The 17,069-nt window shown below is 40.0% G+C and overlaps 1 protein-coding gene across 1 annotated transcript in view; it reads left to right on the forward strand.

The window, feature by feature from the left end:
- FAM13C (family with sequence similarity 13 member C) overlaps positions 1-17,069 on the forward strand; it is a 117,276-nt gene that overhangs the window by 85,736 nt on the left and 14,471 nt on the right. The window contains exons 13-17 of the mRNA XM_069020359.1: positions 3,391-3,454; positions 9,097-9,247; positions 9,620-9,685; positions 14,872-15,082; positions 16,046-16,184. Coding sequence (XP_068876460.1) covers positions 3,391-3,454; positions 9,097-9,247; positions 9,620-9,685; positions 14,872-15,082; positions 16,046-16,184 — 631 coding nt within the window. The remainder of the gene's footprint in view (positions 1-3,390; positions 3,455-9,096; positions 9,248-9,619; positions 9,686-14,871; positions 15,083-16,045; positions 16,185-17,069) is intronic.

A 17,069-nucleotide genomic window follows, 5' to 3' on the forward strand; every position in this document is an offset into this window, starting at 1 on the left:
GTAAGGACTGTGCCTGCTGAGTACGAGAGCGGCTCATAGTAAGAATAACAAGTGCTGGCTGGGTTCCATAAGGGCTGGGACTGATGGGATGGACACTGCTACACTGGCTCTCTGTCTGACTTCCTATTCCAGCATTCAGGGACTGCCCAGGGAGTACCCCTGGGCCCTTCAAGGTGGATTTTTCATTCCTTGCAGGTGTGGACTTTATGTTCACCCCAAAGCCCATTGCAGTTCTGTATTGCTTTCTGAGGAGTCATAGATGTGCTTTTGAAGCATCCACCTGCAGCCTTGTATTGAGGTGTTTGTAGTTCATAATGCTTTTTGCCATTTGGGAAGGCCTCAGAAAGGAGCCTTCTGTTTTCCTGGTGCTGAGATGTGCTGGTTGTGGGTTCTGCCTTTCTGTGAACTCATGTGGTGTAACTCTGGACAGGCTGAATCAGTCCCCTGGCAGGGAACTGAGACCTTCTAGGTCACCCTCATGGTGGAAAGGGTGGAACTGACTCCTGGACTGGACACATGGGAGGAGTATTGGGCCAGGATAGACTGAAGGTGAATCTGGAAAAGCAGTTTCATCCCACAGAACAGTGTGAGGTTGATGGGCAGGAGCACTCGTGGCATTGTGGTGCATGAACACAAAAATTTCGTGGGGTTGGGGTTAGTGTGATCAGAGCTGGACTGGAGTGACATTTGCAAATTGCAGAATGCAGTGCTCCTTTCTGGGCTTCACAGAGGAAATGGGATGTGAATTTGCTTATGTTATCTTCAAACATTTTTCCTAGCTCTTAAAATGATGTGGTTTTATTTGCATTTTATACAACTTTAAAAGTGGTGTTATGCATAATTAAAAAATTCACGTCCCGGTCTGTTTTTTAAACAGCACAGTGCTCATGCAAATTGATCTCCCCCTTGAAGTCTGGTAGGAGCTCTGTTATGATAATTAGTATTTAAATGGGGTTTTTTTGTTATGTCCACAAGCCTCAAATGTGCACATTGCTTATTGCATCTTTGCCATCTCTGTCATGGAGAAAAGGATAATTCTGCCAAAGCCAGAGTCTATAAAGGAGGGTGAGAGACATATATTTGAGTAGTAGCCACAGAGAGAATTTAATTTTCATTATTTTACAGGATGTAAATTATACAAGATAAGGGTGCCTGCAATTATTCAAAATTTCAGCTAAGGCCTGAAATAATTTTAATGTACTCGGCACAGATGGAAAACTAGGGCTTGTTCCTGCTGCTTTTGAAGTTAATGGATATTTTGTGATTGACTTTTAATAAGAGTAGGATCCAAACCATAGTTATTAATTTGTAAGCCCCGTGTTTCCTGGTGACAATCAGAAAACCTGCATTTGCCTAGCAGAGCAATTAATCTTGGTGAAAATGAAAAAGCACACCCCAAAACTCTCTGTATAGAGTAAGATCAGCTCAGCACACGAGACTGAAAATGTAAATGCTTGTCACACAGAAATATGAAAGCGATTACTCACCTTAATGATTTCAGTATCTCCAGAATCCAATGAATGCAGAAAGAAGAGCATCTTACTCCAGTGTTTTTAGTGTGAAAGGAACAGTAAAATGAAAGATTAAATACATCCCTAAAACAGCAAGCAAAAACATCAACCTGAACAAGAGAGAGGTGGTACTTCATGGCTGCTGTAAACCTTTCTCTCCAGAGTGCAAGACTCATGAGTGATACAGCTCTGAAAGATGTAGAACTTAGTACAGTTCCTGTACAAAGTGTTGCTAGCATTTACTGTTTCTTTTTGTCTTTTCAAAAAATTAGTTTTGTTTTTATTTTATTAAGGAGAGGTGCTATTTGCTGTTTTATGCACCCTGGAAGATGTCATCCAAATGAGTACCAGGAGTGTACAAATCTGACAAGTGTTGTTTTCATCCTTTCCTTCCTGTCTAGCTCCAGTTCAATGCAATAAATCACCCTAAATATTTTTTCTTCATTAGTGAATTAGTTCTTCAGCTGTTTGTAGCCTTGCAGCTGCCTCCTTACATGCTATCAAACCAAACTACAAATACTTCACTCTTTCCTATTAAATTAGTCCTTTTGCTGTTCTCATGACTCATTTCTGTTCCTATGTGAATTGCACATCTTGGATCAGATTTGGAGCCAAGTGCTTGTTCATCCTGGTGTAGCTGTGTCTGGTTTGCTAAGAGAAGTGGCATAGCCATCATTTCAGTCTTTAAATGTCTCATAAATCCAGGAGGAACTACAAAAAACACCTGTGCATTTGTCTGTACTGGTTTTGAAGTCTCTAGAGGCATTTACAGCTACTTGTTTTTGCTGGGATGACTCTGAGCCTGGCAAAATATGAATTATTTTGTGCAGAGGAGTCTGGGTTTTGTGCTGGGTTTGACCACATCTCTGAGTGAGTCTCTAGGGGCCAGCAAACTTCACCACCTTTTCAGCACTGAGAAATCTCATTCTCTGAGACAGGTGCAGTTTTCTTGCTTCCCGTGAGTCGAGAGTCAGCTTGTGGTGCACCCATGTCAGGCTCTGACATCACGTGTGGAAAGCCTCAGCTCGTTTTGGGGAAGCACAGAGCAGTGGTGGGAGGCTATGGAGGTTGCTCACTTAATCTGTGGAAAGCTGATTTTAGACTTCAGTTTCATTCCTTGGTGTAGTGAATTGGTAAGTAATGCTGACACTGGGAGCTGTGTGGGCCACATCTGCCTGGATGGGGCACAGCTCCTTGGTGGCCACAGTCAGAGGGAAGAGATTTGCCCCTTACTCGTGCAGGGCCTTCCTTTCCTCTTCCCACGTGGAGAAGCAGCAATACACTGAGAGAAAACCAGGGGTGTGGACATCTCTGATGGCAGCAAAGTGACAATCACTAGAAAATGGGGACATCTCTCTTGCAGGACTTCCAGGCACCTGGGGCCCTTCTGAAATTTGCAAAAGCAGAAAGCTGAAGACTGGGAACCTGAAATACCATCAAATTGAAATATGAAAAGATTTGTTCTATATGGCTGTGATATGGGAAAACTCTTGTTCCTGATTTAAAGCATGTGGGACACATTCTGCTTAGATTTAAGCATATGTTTGAGCTTTTTCTTGGCTTTGACCCTGTTAGCTCACCAAGACACTGATCATGCATCTGTAGAACTTTTTGACATGACAGAGTGAGCCCAGATATTAATGTCATAGTTTCCAGGACTTCATTAACAGTTTAAATGTATTATTTAGGATTCCTGTAAAATCATTGTTGTTTTGAATGGGCTAGAAAATAGAGATGTTACTTTAATAGAAATGCTATTTTTTTACTAAAACAAACTTATTCTGTAATTTATAAATTATATACACACACAATGAAAAGTTTGAGATATTTGCAGCACAGATAAGCAATCAAATTAATTTTTTTAAATTTTGTTTTGTAGAATAGATCAGAACACAAGCATTTCACCAAAAGAAGCAACTGATCAATTTAACAGCTTAAATGAGGTAAGCTTAACCAAAAATTGAAATATGATGTTATAAATTTTGAGTAGATTTTTAAAATAATTTTTTGGTCTTGGAATAATGTAATTGCTTAATAATCCCAGGTTAGCTTTTCAATGGATCATTGTAGTCATGTTTTTGGAGAGAAGCTTAAAAATGTGATAAGAGACTGCTAGAATGGTTTAAAATCTTGAAGCAAGATATTTTAAAACTTTTTAAAGCCAGCTTTAGGCTGCTTTCTGTTTGTGCTCAGAAAAGAATCAGTCAGTATTGACTGAGTGAAAGAACGTCTTTCAAGAACGTTTGATTTTTTCCTCGTATTACAGCTCAAAAGGGTTCATCCGTTAAATATGTTTTGTTTAAAAATAAGGAGTTCTCAAGGTTGCTACATCCTCCATAAATAAACTATGAACAGCGCAATGGAGGCTGAAAGGTGCTCAGGTAAGATGGAAGGAGGGGAGAACTGAAGAGGGGAAGCAAGAGAAGCCAAATAATACCTGAGACACTTGAAACAAGCTGCTTTCCCAGGGATTGTGCCAGGAGCACAGTGTGAGGGAAGCACAACAAAGCTGTTTGTGTGATTAGGCTGAACAATGGATGAGCCTGGGCGAGGTCCTCTAGGTCGGCAGTATCGCGGGAGGGGCAGGGGGTAAAGCCAAGCTTTGCAGTTATGCAAAGTGGGAAACCCTATAAAACATCTCCCCACACCTGAGGAATCTGCACCCCGGCACAGAGTCCACTCACACTGCAAGGGCAGTGGAGGACACCGGATTTACACAGGGAGCAGTAGAGATTTTTAGTGTGGGCAAAGACAACACAACAACAGAAGCAGTGGGAGAAGAGAGCTGGGTGAAGAGAAGCCCGTTTCTGACAAATCCTGGGAAAGAAAGCTTTGTTTCCATAATGAGCCAGAGAGCATCTGTGTCTATTAATAGATGCCTGACTTTCATTAGGGGAAGACCACAATGCGTCCTTTTAAAGGAATTCAGACCTAATCTTCTCCTTGAAATAAATGGTTTCCTCTGCATTTGTGTCACTGTTGTGCAGCTCACTGTAGCAGATCTCAATGCTGACAGGCAGGGCACATTCAGTGACCAATACAGGGGAGTACACTCAGCCTCTGCCGAGCCACCTCAGGCCCTGGGAGAAATCATGAAGTTATTGTTTCTTTTGAGAAGCCCCTCTCAAATATTCACAGAAGTTTCTGCTTGAAAGCTTCCATTTAAAATCCTTGCAAAAGATTCCTTAAAGGCTAAGATAAAATACTGTGATAAATAAATCAGCATAAAATATTAAACCCGAGGATTAGATCAGAAATTAAAATAAATTGTTAATAACCAATGAGGAATAAGCAAGGGTTATAACCTGATGCTTTCTTTAGCAAAATCTTAGATTGTATTGTGTCTCAGGTCTGCTGCAAACCCAAATGGACCAGTGCCATAAGAAAATAAATCCTCTTTCTGGAGTAGAGAAAATGGTGTCTCTCTTCACTGCTCACCCGTGGCATTATGCAGACCCAGGGCATATCTTGTTCTATCTTATTGTTGCTTGTTTGTTCCCCATAAAGGAAGTTCTGAATTGAAAATGTCACATGCCTCAAGGCACAAATATTGCCTTAACGGCTACTGCAGAGATTTATTTATGTCTGCATAAAATGTGCCTATCTTATTTTAACCTGAACTCTCAGATTAAAAAGCTGTTCCAGTGTGACATATAAAAGCATTAATTTCCTCAGAGTGAGAAAACTGAAGGGGGTGAAATTTGCTCAGTTTCTTTCCAATATGAATCCAATATGAATCACTTCAAAGGCTATTAAATGCTGAAAACTTGGATTATTCTCCTTCTTTGCCCCAGCCTATTTCATAAATCCAGTAAATCCGTCAATAAACTATAATAGAATAGCTGCCTTCCTGTCTGGGAGGTGCAGGAGCAGGCCCAAGGGCAGGGTACAGGCATCCTTTTTATTCAGGAACACCGTGTGTGGGTCAGGGTGAGATCAGTTTATGCAGAAAGCACCAAGCCTGGGCTTTGCTCCTCATCCCTGCTGTCAGCCTCCTGCCCGAGACTGGGCAGAGCTCATGGCTGGGGCACACCTGGGCCTTTTCCCTTTCCCTCAGTTCTTACATTTATCAAACCTTTGGATGTCCACAAGGATGAAACAAAGGATGCTGATAATAGCAATGCTTTATCAGGGAAATAAATTCCTTCTAAGGGCAGGGTCTCTCATTTGTCACATTGTCTTCTGTCAGGCTGTGGCCTCCTGAACATGCTGACCAACACATCCCACAGTGTTGATCCTGCTGGGCATGGCCCCATGCCATGTCAGGGTACTGCCTCTCATTGCCACAGCATTTTGGTGATGAACTGGGAGAATTTGTTCTTTCAGTGTCCCATTCCCCAGGGGGATTTAGCAGTGTGTGGCATTCATCTCTAGATGTAAGAGATTATCTGTTATCTCAGTAATTCCTTACCCTGGGGCCTCCCCTCTTCATTTTCAATAATCACTGGTTTGAAGGAGCGATGGTCAGTGGAGTCCAGGCTTAGCTGTTTGTGGAGAAGGTGTCTCTTATTACAGGTTGAGCTTCCTCTGGGAGTGGCAGTCCTTTTGTACTCTGCTTTCTCCAGCAGCCAAAGGTGTGACACTTCAGTGACTGTGTTTTCTTAAAGCATTATCAAAAATAACAAATAGGTGAGAAGGACCACACTGTTTCTCTTCCCATCTTCCTCCAGCTTCCTATGAATATCCTTATTTTACCATTATTTGGAATAATGTACAGTGCTTTTTCTCTAGTAGAATTGGTTTAGCTGAAGATCTTTGAATTGTCAGTTGCTCTAAGAGGACATGAGAAGAGATAAGAAACCTTCATTCAAGACAATTATAATTGTGTCTTTTTCACACTTTCAGGGTACTCTTCTTAAGAGAAAACAATATGGTTATTTTCCCAAGGCAATTTATGCATCCATTTTAGATATTAATATGTCCTTTCATTTGAATTAGCATGGATCAGGAATTACTGCATCAGAAACACTCGTGCTAGGCACCAGAGTGAAGCTGGAATGAGCACCAAATCTGAAGTATTTGAACTGAGCTCCTTAGCTGATATAGAATGCCATAGCTTAAATTACTTCAGTTACACTGGATTTCCATGGGGAGCTTTCTCAAATTGATGATGGTGCCCACCACAGCCTAACTGTTCCCTCTGTGTATTTCAGCTGCTTGCACTGGATTCTAACTTGTTTAGCGACTTCTTTTGACCAGCCACGAGCAGAGGTGGCCCAGTTGAGATCAGGTCTGGCCATGGGAGAGTTGTGAGCAGTGTGTGCTGGTTCTGCCCCAGTGCAGATGTGCTGGCCTTTGTGCTTGGCCTTTTCTCTAAGCTGTGTCTCCTGCCATGTTTTCCTGTAAATTTGTGGTGACTTTTCCTGGATAGTGCAATGTGGCAGTGCCATAACACTCAGCTGTGGTTTAGGAGTAAGATGGAGTTGGTGGCACCCTCCAGATTCATCTTCTCCCTGGTGACATCAAAATGATCAAATCTACTTAGTGTTTTTCTCCCTACACTAAATCCCTGTCAAGGGCACACTCATGAAAATAGATAAGGTATTTCTATTATTATTATAATAATATGATTTTTTAATGTTTTGGCAGTGGCTGGAAATTTGCTATCCACCCACCTTCCCCAGATGGGTGAAAAATATCATTCAGAGCAACCGAATATAAACCAGCTGGTGAATTACAGCATAAGCATTACTGAAGTATAATGCTTAACAATGCAGTCTCTCAGAATGCTTTTACACTGAACTTCCCATAAATATTAATGTATCATAAGGAATAGTGATACAAAGTGAATGTATTTTCTTGAAATGGGATTTTTCTTGTCAAATGCTTGAAGTAACAGTCCGTGAAGGTCAAGTCCTTTTGTCAGATATTCACTTATGTTTTCCTTACTGGCACATTCTTATGGTTTGTCATCTGTGTTCTCCCTAATTTTCATCAGCTGTTCTCATGATAAGGTCCAGGCTGGGACCAAGAGTCCTCACTGATTTGTAACTAGTATATTCATTGTTTGCTAGATGACATTGATGACTGTAAAATTCTGAATTCTGCCTGTCTGTGATAATTCCACAGCAGCTTTGTTTGGGTTCAGCTGGGATGAGATACAGTGGGAAATGAGGCCTTCCCAAAACAGTGCCATGTGTACGATGCAAGCCGGCACCCTCCCACCCTCCTCTTGACAAGGAAATTCACTGCTGCCTGAAAGATTTTAGGGGCGAGAAGGTTTCTTTAATTTTCCTGAATTCTATAAAATGAATGAAAAGATAAAGGCAGAAAGTCTTCCCTGCTGTTCTCAGACAAACTAGTTTCTTTTTCTTTTTTTTTTTTTTTTTTTTTTTTTTTAACCTAAAGTTATCCTGGGGTTTATAAAAGGAATGCCTTACAATAAAAATAATGCAAAGATGTATTAAACCACTCATTACATAGGTAATATATCGTTACACAAAGGAAATCAGGCCAATAAATGAATTTATTTTTCATTAAATTAATCAATATATTCGTTTCAGGTATTTGACAGAGTGGGGAAAGGAGTTTTCAAGGCATAAATTTGAGGAATTGTTTTTCTCTTACAATGCAGATTATTTTCTTCAGAAAATGCCCTTCATAAATATGTACCACTAGAATGACTTAATGTTATAAGTACATTCTGTGTGTGTGAGCTGTGTGGTTATTAGGACTGCCTTGTGTGGTTTTGTTTTATGTTTTAAGCTGTATTTCCCTTGAGATGGGGGAGCTGAATTCGTGGGGTGTGGGGAGTGACTCATTTTGCCCAGTCAGATGGTGATTAGGGCTTTCACAGCATTTATATCACAGCGAGATGCTTGTGTCAGATCGTGCAGCTCAGTACTGCATGCAGCATTAAAAATTCAAATCAGAGATGGACCACATGGCACAGAGGCTGGAAGGGATGTGATAGATAAGTGTCACTGTCACTGACTTGCCTGCAGCCAGTGACAATGATGTGTTGATTTCACCTTTGCAGCCAGTGACAATGATGTGTTGATTTCACCTTCGCAGCAGATCACAACTGATCCACTGCCCTGTAGAACCGGCAGCAGCCTACATAAAAGCCGTGTCTACATAACGAAGTATCTCTAAAGCAGCCAATTAAAAGATCTCTCTCCCAAGAATCCCATGAGTGAGCGTGTTCTCAGTAACTCTTTGTTCACTGCTGTGTACTGCTCTCACAGGCTGGAGAGGGAGATTTGATTTTTTATGAATGGTAAATGGGGAGGGACATAATGTCATCAGATCGTGATGTCAGCCCAATGAATGAAATACTTCCTTAATGTATTGCTTCAAGCCCAAGAAGAGGGACACCATCTCAGTTTGGCTTTCTAGAATAAATCGTCTTTTGCTGACAAAGTCGTCTTTCCCACGTGCCATGAATAATCCATGTAAATTGGGACTTAAATAACCAGGAGTCAAGAAACTCGTGGAATAGTGCACGTTTGTTCTCCCCACGTCCTCCTGGAGCTGGCAGTGGAACACCCCTTTGCAGGCGCTGCCGATGGGCTCCAGGAGTTGAAGAGCAATTGCTGATCCCTGTTGTTCTCTACCCAGCCCAATGTTCTGCTTTTGTCTGCAGAATTCTTTGTTGAAGCTGCAAGCCCTGGAAACCGATCTGTGCTCTGCGTTTCTGCCAGCCCAGGAGGAAACTCCCCAGCTGCCGGCACCCAAGGACACAGCCCTTTCTCCAGCCCAGAGCAGCGTGCAAGCTGATGGGGCCAGTTGTGGAGGTAAGCGAGCGTGCCATGATGTGTTCTCATTTGCAATTATAAAAAAGCCTTGTGACTTGCACTTTAAAATCAGGCTTGCAGCCCTCTGGGAAACAGTGCAGAGCTAATGCAAAGCACCATTTCCTCCTGCAAACGCTGTGTAATGTAAAAAGGGGTGATACCTGATAAAAGAACGGAAATTAATGGCTGTAACCCTCTGGTTTTCTGAGAGGGAATTTTCCTTTTCAGACAGGTTTTAAGAATCCCAATTCTTTTGTTTTTAGTTTTAATCTATTATTTTTTCCCAAGTAAATTTATGCTCTTCCTATGTCTGTATTGTGTGAGATCACCTGCCATATCATGTAATTCTATTTTTGTCATTCTTTTTGTCAGAGCAATATCACTTCATTTCTCCTATTATTGATTTTAATTTAATGCATCAGCAGAGAGATAGCGAAGGTGAGTTTTACAGCATGTGGATTTTAATCATTCATGATCCTGTATTATTACCCAGCTGGGCAAACTGTGGTGTGTTATTTCTCCCTCTTCCCTCAATATGGAAATAAATAGCCCTAAGGCTCAGCACTATTTTTGTCAATTCATAGCTTGTAGTCACAGGGCTGGCAGAGTCGTGATGCTCAATAGAAGAGGAGTCACTGCTCGTGAAAAATAGGTCAGAGACAGTATGACTAATACATCTCACAGACAAGTGACATGAATACACAAATACCTAAATCGTGCACCATGTATGGTTCAAATGAAGGCAGGTAGGTCAGTAATCCCTTCACAATTGATGTTTCATATAACATATAAATAAGAATAAGAATAAAATGTGGGTTCAGAAGAACTTATTTTAGGAGCTGCTTGCTCAGCATTTTCAGCAAGAAATAAGATTGAGTTATGTATCCAAAAAAAAAATTATCTCACAGATGATAAGTGTTCTACTAAAAAATTCCAAAGTTGAAGCTGGCATTGTAAAATTAAGGAACAATGTATGGAGAAGTCAGATTATTGTAAAGATGAAGGATTGTAAAAATGCTAACGGTCCTGGGTTTTAGTTAAAAAAAGAGAATGCTTTAGTCCAGCCAGGTAAATACCTTAATAGCTCTTGGATACAGGTATGGAGCCTGGACTGGGGCTAACCTTGGTGTGGATCTGAAGCAGAGACAGGTCTTATTTGTGTGCTGCATAGGCAGAGACATTCTGCAGCTCATCCAAAATCTGCACTGATTCCTTTCCTTTGTGGCAGGGTGGGGTTTTCCTCCTTTCCCAGTAGTTTGCTGCGTTATTTTGTTCTGGTGGTTTCATAGGTCATTGTTAGGATGGTTCCTAATTGTTCCCCTTACTTACTTTTTGCTGTTTTGATTGGAGATTTTCTTTTTATTCATGCTGGTAATGACCCCTGCTTCCAATGCCCTCTCTACTCCCATTTCCCCTCTGCAGCCACATGGGGAAACGTTGCATGATGTAGCATTTCTCTCACACTGTTTCAGAGCATGCTCTACCACTCAGCAGTCCAAATTCGTGCTTCAGTTAAAGCTTATCTATTTAATGGGTTTTAATCTGCCCTCATTCCTGCTAACATCTGCTTTGTGGTTTGTGGCATTTTTACTAACTTGCCATTTTGCGCAGACAGAGCTGGTCCTAATTCTGTCTCTAAAATTACTACTGAAATCTTCTGATGCATTGAGCTGTCACATGGGACTATTGGCTGTTTGAGCTCCACCTTGGATGGAAGTCCAGGGATTTGTACCAGGCTGAGAAGAGAGTTTCTAGAGGATGTACCATATATGCTCCATCTCTAGTTACCAGCTTTTCCTCAGTGAATCAGGCAAAACAAACACAATTCTTTTGTTTGCCTCCCAGTCAACAAAAATTAGAAAAGTGTACATCATATGTATGGAGAATGAAGACAGAACAGCCCAGTAAGATGACAGGGTGCTTCAGGATGCAGATTTTAAGGGGATGAACAGTAACTTATCTCTGAGCAAAGTCAGCAATTTCCAGTTTACTTTTGAATATGTGAAAACTGAATTAAAATTGCCAAAGTGAGGTCATAAAGAATTGTGAGGGGTGCCTAAGCTAGTTTTTTAAAAGGGTAAATATAGAAAAGTAGGGTGTAATTTCTGTAACTTTTGGATAGGAAATTACATCAAATATGTGCCTGCAGGAGTGAGCTTCTGAACCTGACTACAGGAAGTTTTAAATTACTTTTAAATTTAAAATCTTGATAGAGGCAATCATGTAATGCGTTTAGGGCTGAACACACTATATCTGCTTATTATTTTTTCTATACAAGAAATTTGTATGTATTATTGTTTTACTTGAGGAACATCACAGACATAAGTACAGACTTGTACCATAGGACTTGCTGTCATATGAAGTCCACCTGCTGAACCATGCTGCAGATCATCGGATACTAGAAGTTGACTTTAATTCATGTGGTGGTCTCCTGTCAGTACTAAGCTGGATGGAGTAGATGAGATGGAATAGATGTTATGGGACAACCCAGTGGCTTGGGTAGAGGTGGCTTTAATTTCCAATTTTGGCAAAAATAGAGGCTAAAATTAGACCAGACACATGAAGACAGGTAGAACTTTGGTCAGTTCATGGGCTACTCGTAGGATAATGTTGAGTGTCTTGTTTGGGATCTACACAGAACTAGAATCAGGATGATGGCCTTAAGTGCTAATAAAAATGGGGTTTGTTAGAACTTGTCATCACCCTGAGGTGTCCCACTAGTATGGTAATTGTGCCACTGAAAAGAATCAGTCTGAATTATTTGCTGACCACTTCTGACCATTTGGTAGTAAATTAACACACTTCTAGTAGGGTTGGAACTAAACCCTTTCCTGGGATACACCAAAATTGCACCAGTGTTCAAGCCTTGCAGAGTTTTCTGTCAGAAGGCCCTGGTGCCCAGGAAATGGAAGTGCCCTGCCCTTTGAGAAATATTCCCAAATTTATACATCATGCAGGTTTTCTCCCTTTCGTTTGCTAGGAGAATAAATGAACCTCCTTGAACTTTGTGTGCTTGGTTTTACACTGGAGCTGCAGCAGCCACTACTTGTCCTTTGCATTTAACTTCCAGGAGTGCTTAGTCTTGAATGTGTGCATTTCTTCCATTTCTGAGACTGGGCTGAGCCTATAAAATTGTCTGGTTGTAGATGGCAGGGGGAGCAAATATCTGTGGCCATATGGTTTATCAGTGGTACAGCCTGTCTCCTGCAAGAAGAGCATTTCTAGGAAATCAGAGTTCAAATGTTGGAAAGTTATTTCCTTCACCTATCACACACAGACTGCCTGATCTTTTTAGCACATTGTTTTCCTTTCACAGTGAGGGCACTGTTACTTAATATGACTATAAAATAATTTATTCCTTGTAATAACAGAACATGAAAAACTCTGTAACTGTTCTTAGTCAACCTATTTCACAGTGATTATGTGTTTCTTGAAGTTCAGAGATGGTCAAATTAAAGCAAGGGAAGCCGGGTTCTTCTCACTGACAATATGTTCTTCAGAAAAAAACCAGCCCAGCAACAACAGATCAAAACCCAATCAAAGGTATTCATTTTTAAAAGTCTTACAGGGTAAGGAAAGAGTACTTTCCAAAAAGAGAGAACACTTTTGTTTGCAGAACATCAATTATTCTAGCCATTGTCACTCCCAGGACTTGTCAGTGCTCTACCCATGCTTCTCCCAGGTGCCTGCCTGGGGGTCTCTCTGTGCGAGGATTTGAATCTCATACAAGATTTAGGAGATTTGGGTGCTGCTCCGGTATTTTGGAGAGCTGAATTTGACCTACAGAGTATGAAGTACTCAGAGGAAGGATGCAAGGTTAGAATTAATAATCAACTAGATTGTTAGAATTAATAATCAACTAGATTGTCTCATTGTGAAAATGCTTAACATAATTATAATTGGTGATGCTGTTAAAAGTAGATGAGCTTATAAATACAAGAGTCGTGTAAATTTTGCTTGACAGACTCAACTGTGATTATACAATATAGAATAGGATTTTTTTTGTTGTCTGTAAAGCAAAAGCAGTTGGATAGTGCCCAATAAAATTAAATTTAAGCCATTGTAACTACTATTTTTTAGATAAACATGGGGTTTTTTGTTGCCATTCAGAGCTGTTTTTTCCCCACCGTCCCAGTGCACCAATAGGGATTTGCAGTTTTGGTATCAGTTGGGAAGAGGGCAAATAAAATGTACTAAAATAAAATGTACTAAAAGGCTCCATTAAAATCCTGAAAGAAATACTCACTCAGCATGGAAATATCATGTCCCATGGGCAAAGGAGAAAATCGAAAGAAAGTGAAGGTGAAAGAATTTACCTAAACCTGCCAGTTCTTCTGAGAGTAAATCCATGTACAGTTGTTTTTCCATGCAGTTTTAGACTTTCAATGAATAAAAAGATTCTGTGAAATGTATTAGGATGCATGACATACAGCAAATATAATACTGGTTAGAACGGACACACATGCTGCCTGGAAATGCAAAATAATAGATATGAATTAAATGGTTGTATATATGAATGGGTTTAGAAAAAACCAATAACCTAGCTGGTGTAAAATATTATGTACTGTGGAAACTGCTGTAGGGGAACCTGAGTCAGAGCAGAAACTTTGCTTTAGCAAAGCAAGAGAGAGAACTTTTGGAAAAGAATTTTTATGAGATTGTGGAGTTTCTCCCTAGAAAGTTTAATCTGTTTTAAATCCCAATCATCTGATAGCAAAAATATTGATTAGGTTAGATCATCCTCATCCATTTCAACTACTGAGGGTGAGGAAGAAGATTCAATGAATATTCTCTTCAGTGTGCTCAGGTACAGCACAGTGAACATGAACCCCTGATATTCTGTAGGTAGGCAATGTAATGTGCCATTTTTTTTTCATGCTTCCCATAAACAGAACCTGTGCAATGAGGCTCATCACTTCCTACCTTTTCTAGCTTGACCATTACTATAAAACAGATGTTGCCTTTTGAGGCACCTGAGGTGAGGTTTGCATTTGCAGTCTAAGACATTGTTGACATTGTACCACTCCTCCAAGGAGCAGCCACTGCCCACAACCTCGAGTAATAAATTGAATGTTCTTGGTGGTGGTTGTTATTTTCATAATTTGTGTTCTTTGAGCCAAGGGTCTGTTACTGCAAAGCTGAACAAAATCCTGCAGGATGCTGCAAGCAGCCCTGGAGGTTCTTAGCACCAGGACATATTATATTCTTGACCTTCCTTTCTCTTTACCAAGGGAGTAAATAATAAATCACAAAATTAAACTTATTGTGGACATTCATTGTCTTCTTCAGGAATGTGGCTTTCAAAAGCAAACAGATCTATGAAAATATAAGTAATGCTTCTATTCTGGGAAACTCTCCATCTTTACTTCATAGTTTATAAATACACTCATCCACCTCCTCCTTGGAACTCAAAAAGGATTTATGTTAAGCCAGTGACAATACTTCTATTTTCTCATCCTCAGTGCTATGTCCACCCTGCATGCAACACTTTGCTGATCTGTTTGCTGTTCACTTTGAATACTTATGCTTGGAATACTTTTGTAAGGACAGATTTTTATTGACCTAGGGAGCTCAACCCCATGTGAGTGACCCTCAGTCCACACTGATTTATACTTTCTTTCTAGAGCCTGTGCCAGCCCACAGGGACTGGCAGAATGACATGGAGAGCAGCCCACAGGAGCATCACTCCCTAGGGACCAGCCGACTGCTGTATCACATCACAGATGGAGACAATCCTCTCTTGTCACCACGCTGCTCTATCTTTAGCCAAAGCCAGAGATTTAATCTAGACACAGAGTCTGCCCCTTCTCCACCAAGTGCTCAACCTTTCATGATGTAAGAAAATCTATTTTAATTATTATGTATTTTTAAACCTTTTTCTGCAGTCCACAACCCTCTACATGGGGCATTTTTAGTCATTGTTGCTTCATAAAAAGGAAATTTTCATATTGTGGCATATTTTGACACAGATAATTTGCAGCATCAGAAATAGGAACTAGTTTTTCCTCAGTTATAACAGTGTACAATATTGTTTAAAGTCTTTGTTAATTATAGTTAGCAAAGACAGTTTTAAATGTCAGTTAGTAATTAGTATGATGAGTGAACAGAAGATAGACAGGGCTATTAAGGTACAATACTGAAAAATTCAGCTGTAATTGAACTATAGCTTGAGTGACTGATGAGAGGTGACAGTGTCATAAATCATATGAACAGTCCATGTATGCAATTTCCAGAAACCAAGTTTGAGTTTCAGAGAGAAATCAAACTTCCTTAAAAGCTTATATACAGAGCTTTAGCTTCAGCTGCATATGGATAATAATCAGCTCTATTGACTTGCAGCTGTAAATAATCAGAAATCAAACTGTCTTCAAAATGATAATGTTTATTCCCAGTAATGAAAAACTCCCTGAGCTTACTTCTACAAATCATGTCACCACAGTCTCCTGTTGCACTTGGAAGACTTGTGAATAAAGGTGTGGGTGTTAAATGTAAATACTGGATCAGGCTTTTGCCTACTAGATTAATTTTTTGAAATATATTCAGAGATCCCAAATTTAATTAAAAAAAAGATAAAATGAAAGACAGATGGTGAACCCATTAGAATACCCTAGGGGTACCTTCAAGCAAAAGCAATTATTTTATGCTTACTTTGTAAAACTAAGCTGTCTCTATCCTGTGAAAGAATAGAATAGCCATGAATTCTGCAGTGCTAACTAAGCATTAAGCATGCCTGAAAACAAGGCATAGTCCATTACAGCCAGCTCTTAGATCCCACAGCTTTGCTTTTGGCTTTTGCAGGCCAAGAAGTTCTTCTAGATGTAGCTGTGAAGACTGCAAAGAACCACAGACAGTAACACAACTTACCAAGCATCTTCAGAGCCTCAAAAGAAAAATTAGGAAGTATGAAGAAAAGTTTGAGCAAGAAAAAAAATACCTGGTAAGACAATAATTGAAAAGGAAAATACTCTAAAAGGGAGGCAAGGATCCCAGTGTATTTAAACATTCAAAACAATGTGAGATAGGGTATTTCTGATAAAATGAAATAGGAAAAACTTCAACGAGGGAATAACTTTTCAGCATCTTTCAGTGTATGCAGTAGTTCTGAGACTCTAATTTACATTTTCTTTGGATTACCCTTGTTGCAAAATACCCATCTTTGAGAAGTGTGAATCAGTGAAACACGGCTGACCGGCTTGTGAGATAAAATGGTGCAAAAGATGAAAAGCTACTTATTGGCTTTGTAGGAGTCATTTGCTTGGAAACTTGTTCTGCTGTGCAGATTCCTTCATTCAGGCAGACTCCTGTAAACCTCCAAAGCCTGGGGCTCAGTTGAAGCTGATGGCAAAAATCAGAGAAATAAAACTTGTGGGGGTTATTTGAGGTCAGTGGTGAGCGCTGTGCTGGGAATTGTGCAGTATAAGAATATCAAAATGTGCCTGATGCTCAGGATATGTACAACATTAAACAGGGAAGTTTGTGACATTTTCTGACTCTATTAAAATTAAGCCAATTATATATTACCTTGTAATCCCATTAATAACTGAAAACTTAAACTTGTGAACTGTATGGCCCTGTGGTCATCATATGCTCCTAGGAGCGCAATTTCATGCCTAAACAACCCTCTGACTATGGCCAGAAAAGAAATTATTTCAGAAGCTTGATTTTGCAAAACTGTTTTGCCATTTTAATGATCTGAGTTCTGAAGATTCAGTGTAAATTCACTTTAATTTGGAGTCAATTTCTAAATGCAAAAAAACCCCCTGATATACAAAGCCTTTGTTGTTTGTTTCTTTTGAAATCACTTTTGCACGGGATTTTTCAT

The sequence above is a fragment of the Aphelocoma coerulescens genome, chromosome 6 (assembly GCF_041296385.1).
Source record: "Aphelocoma coerulescens isolate FSJ_1873_10779 chromosome 6, UR_Acoe_1.0, whole genome shotgun sequence".
Taxonomy (NCBI): Eukaryota; Metazoa; Chordata; class Aves; order Passeriformes; family Corvidae; genus Aphelocoma; species Aphelocoma coerulescens.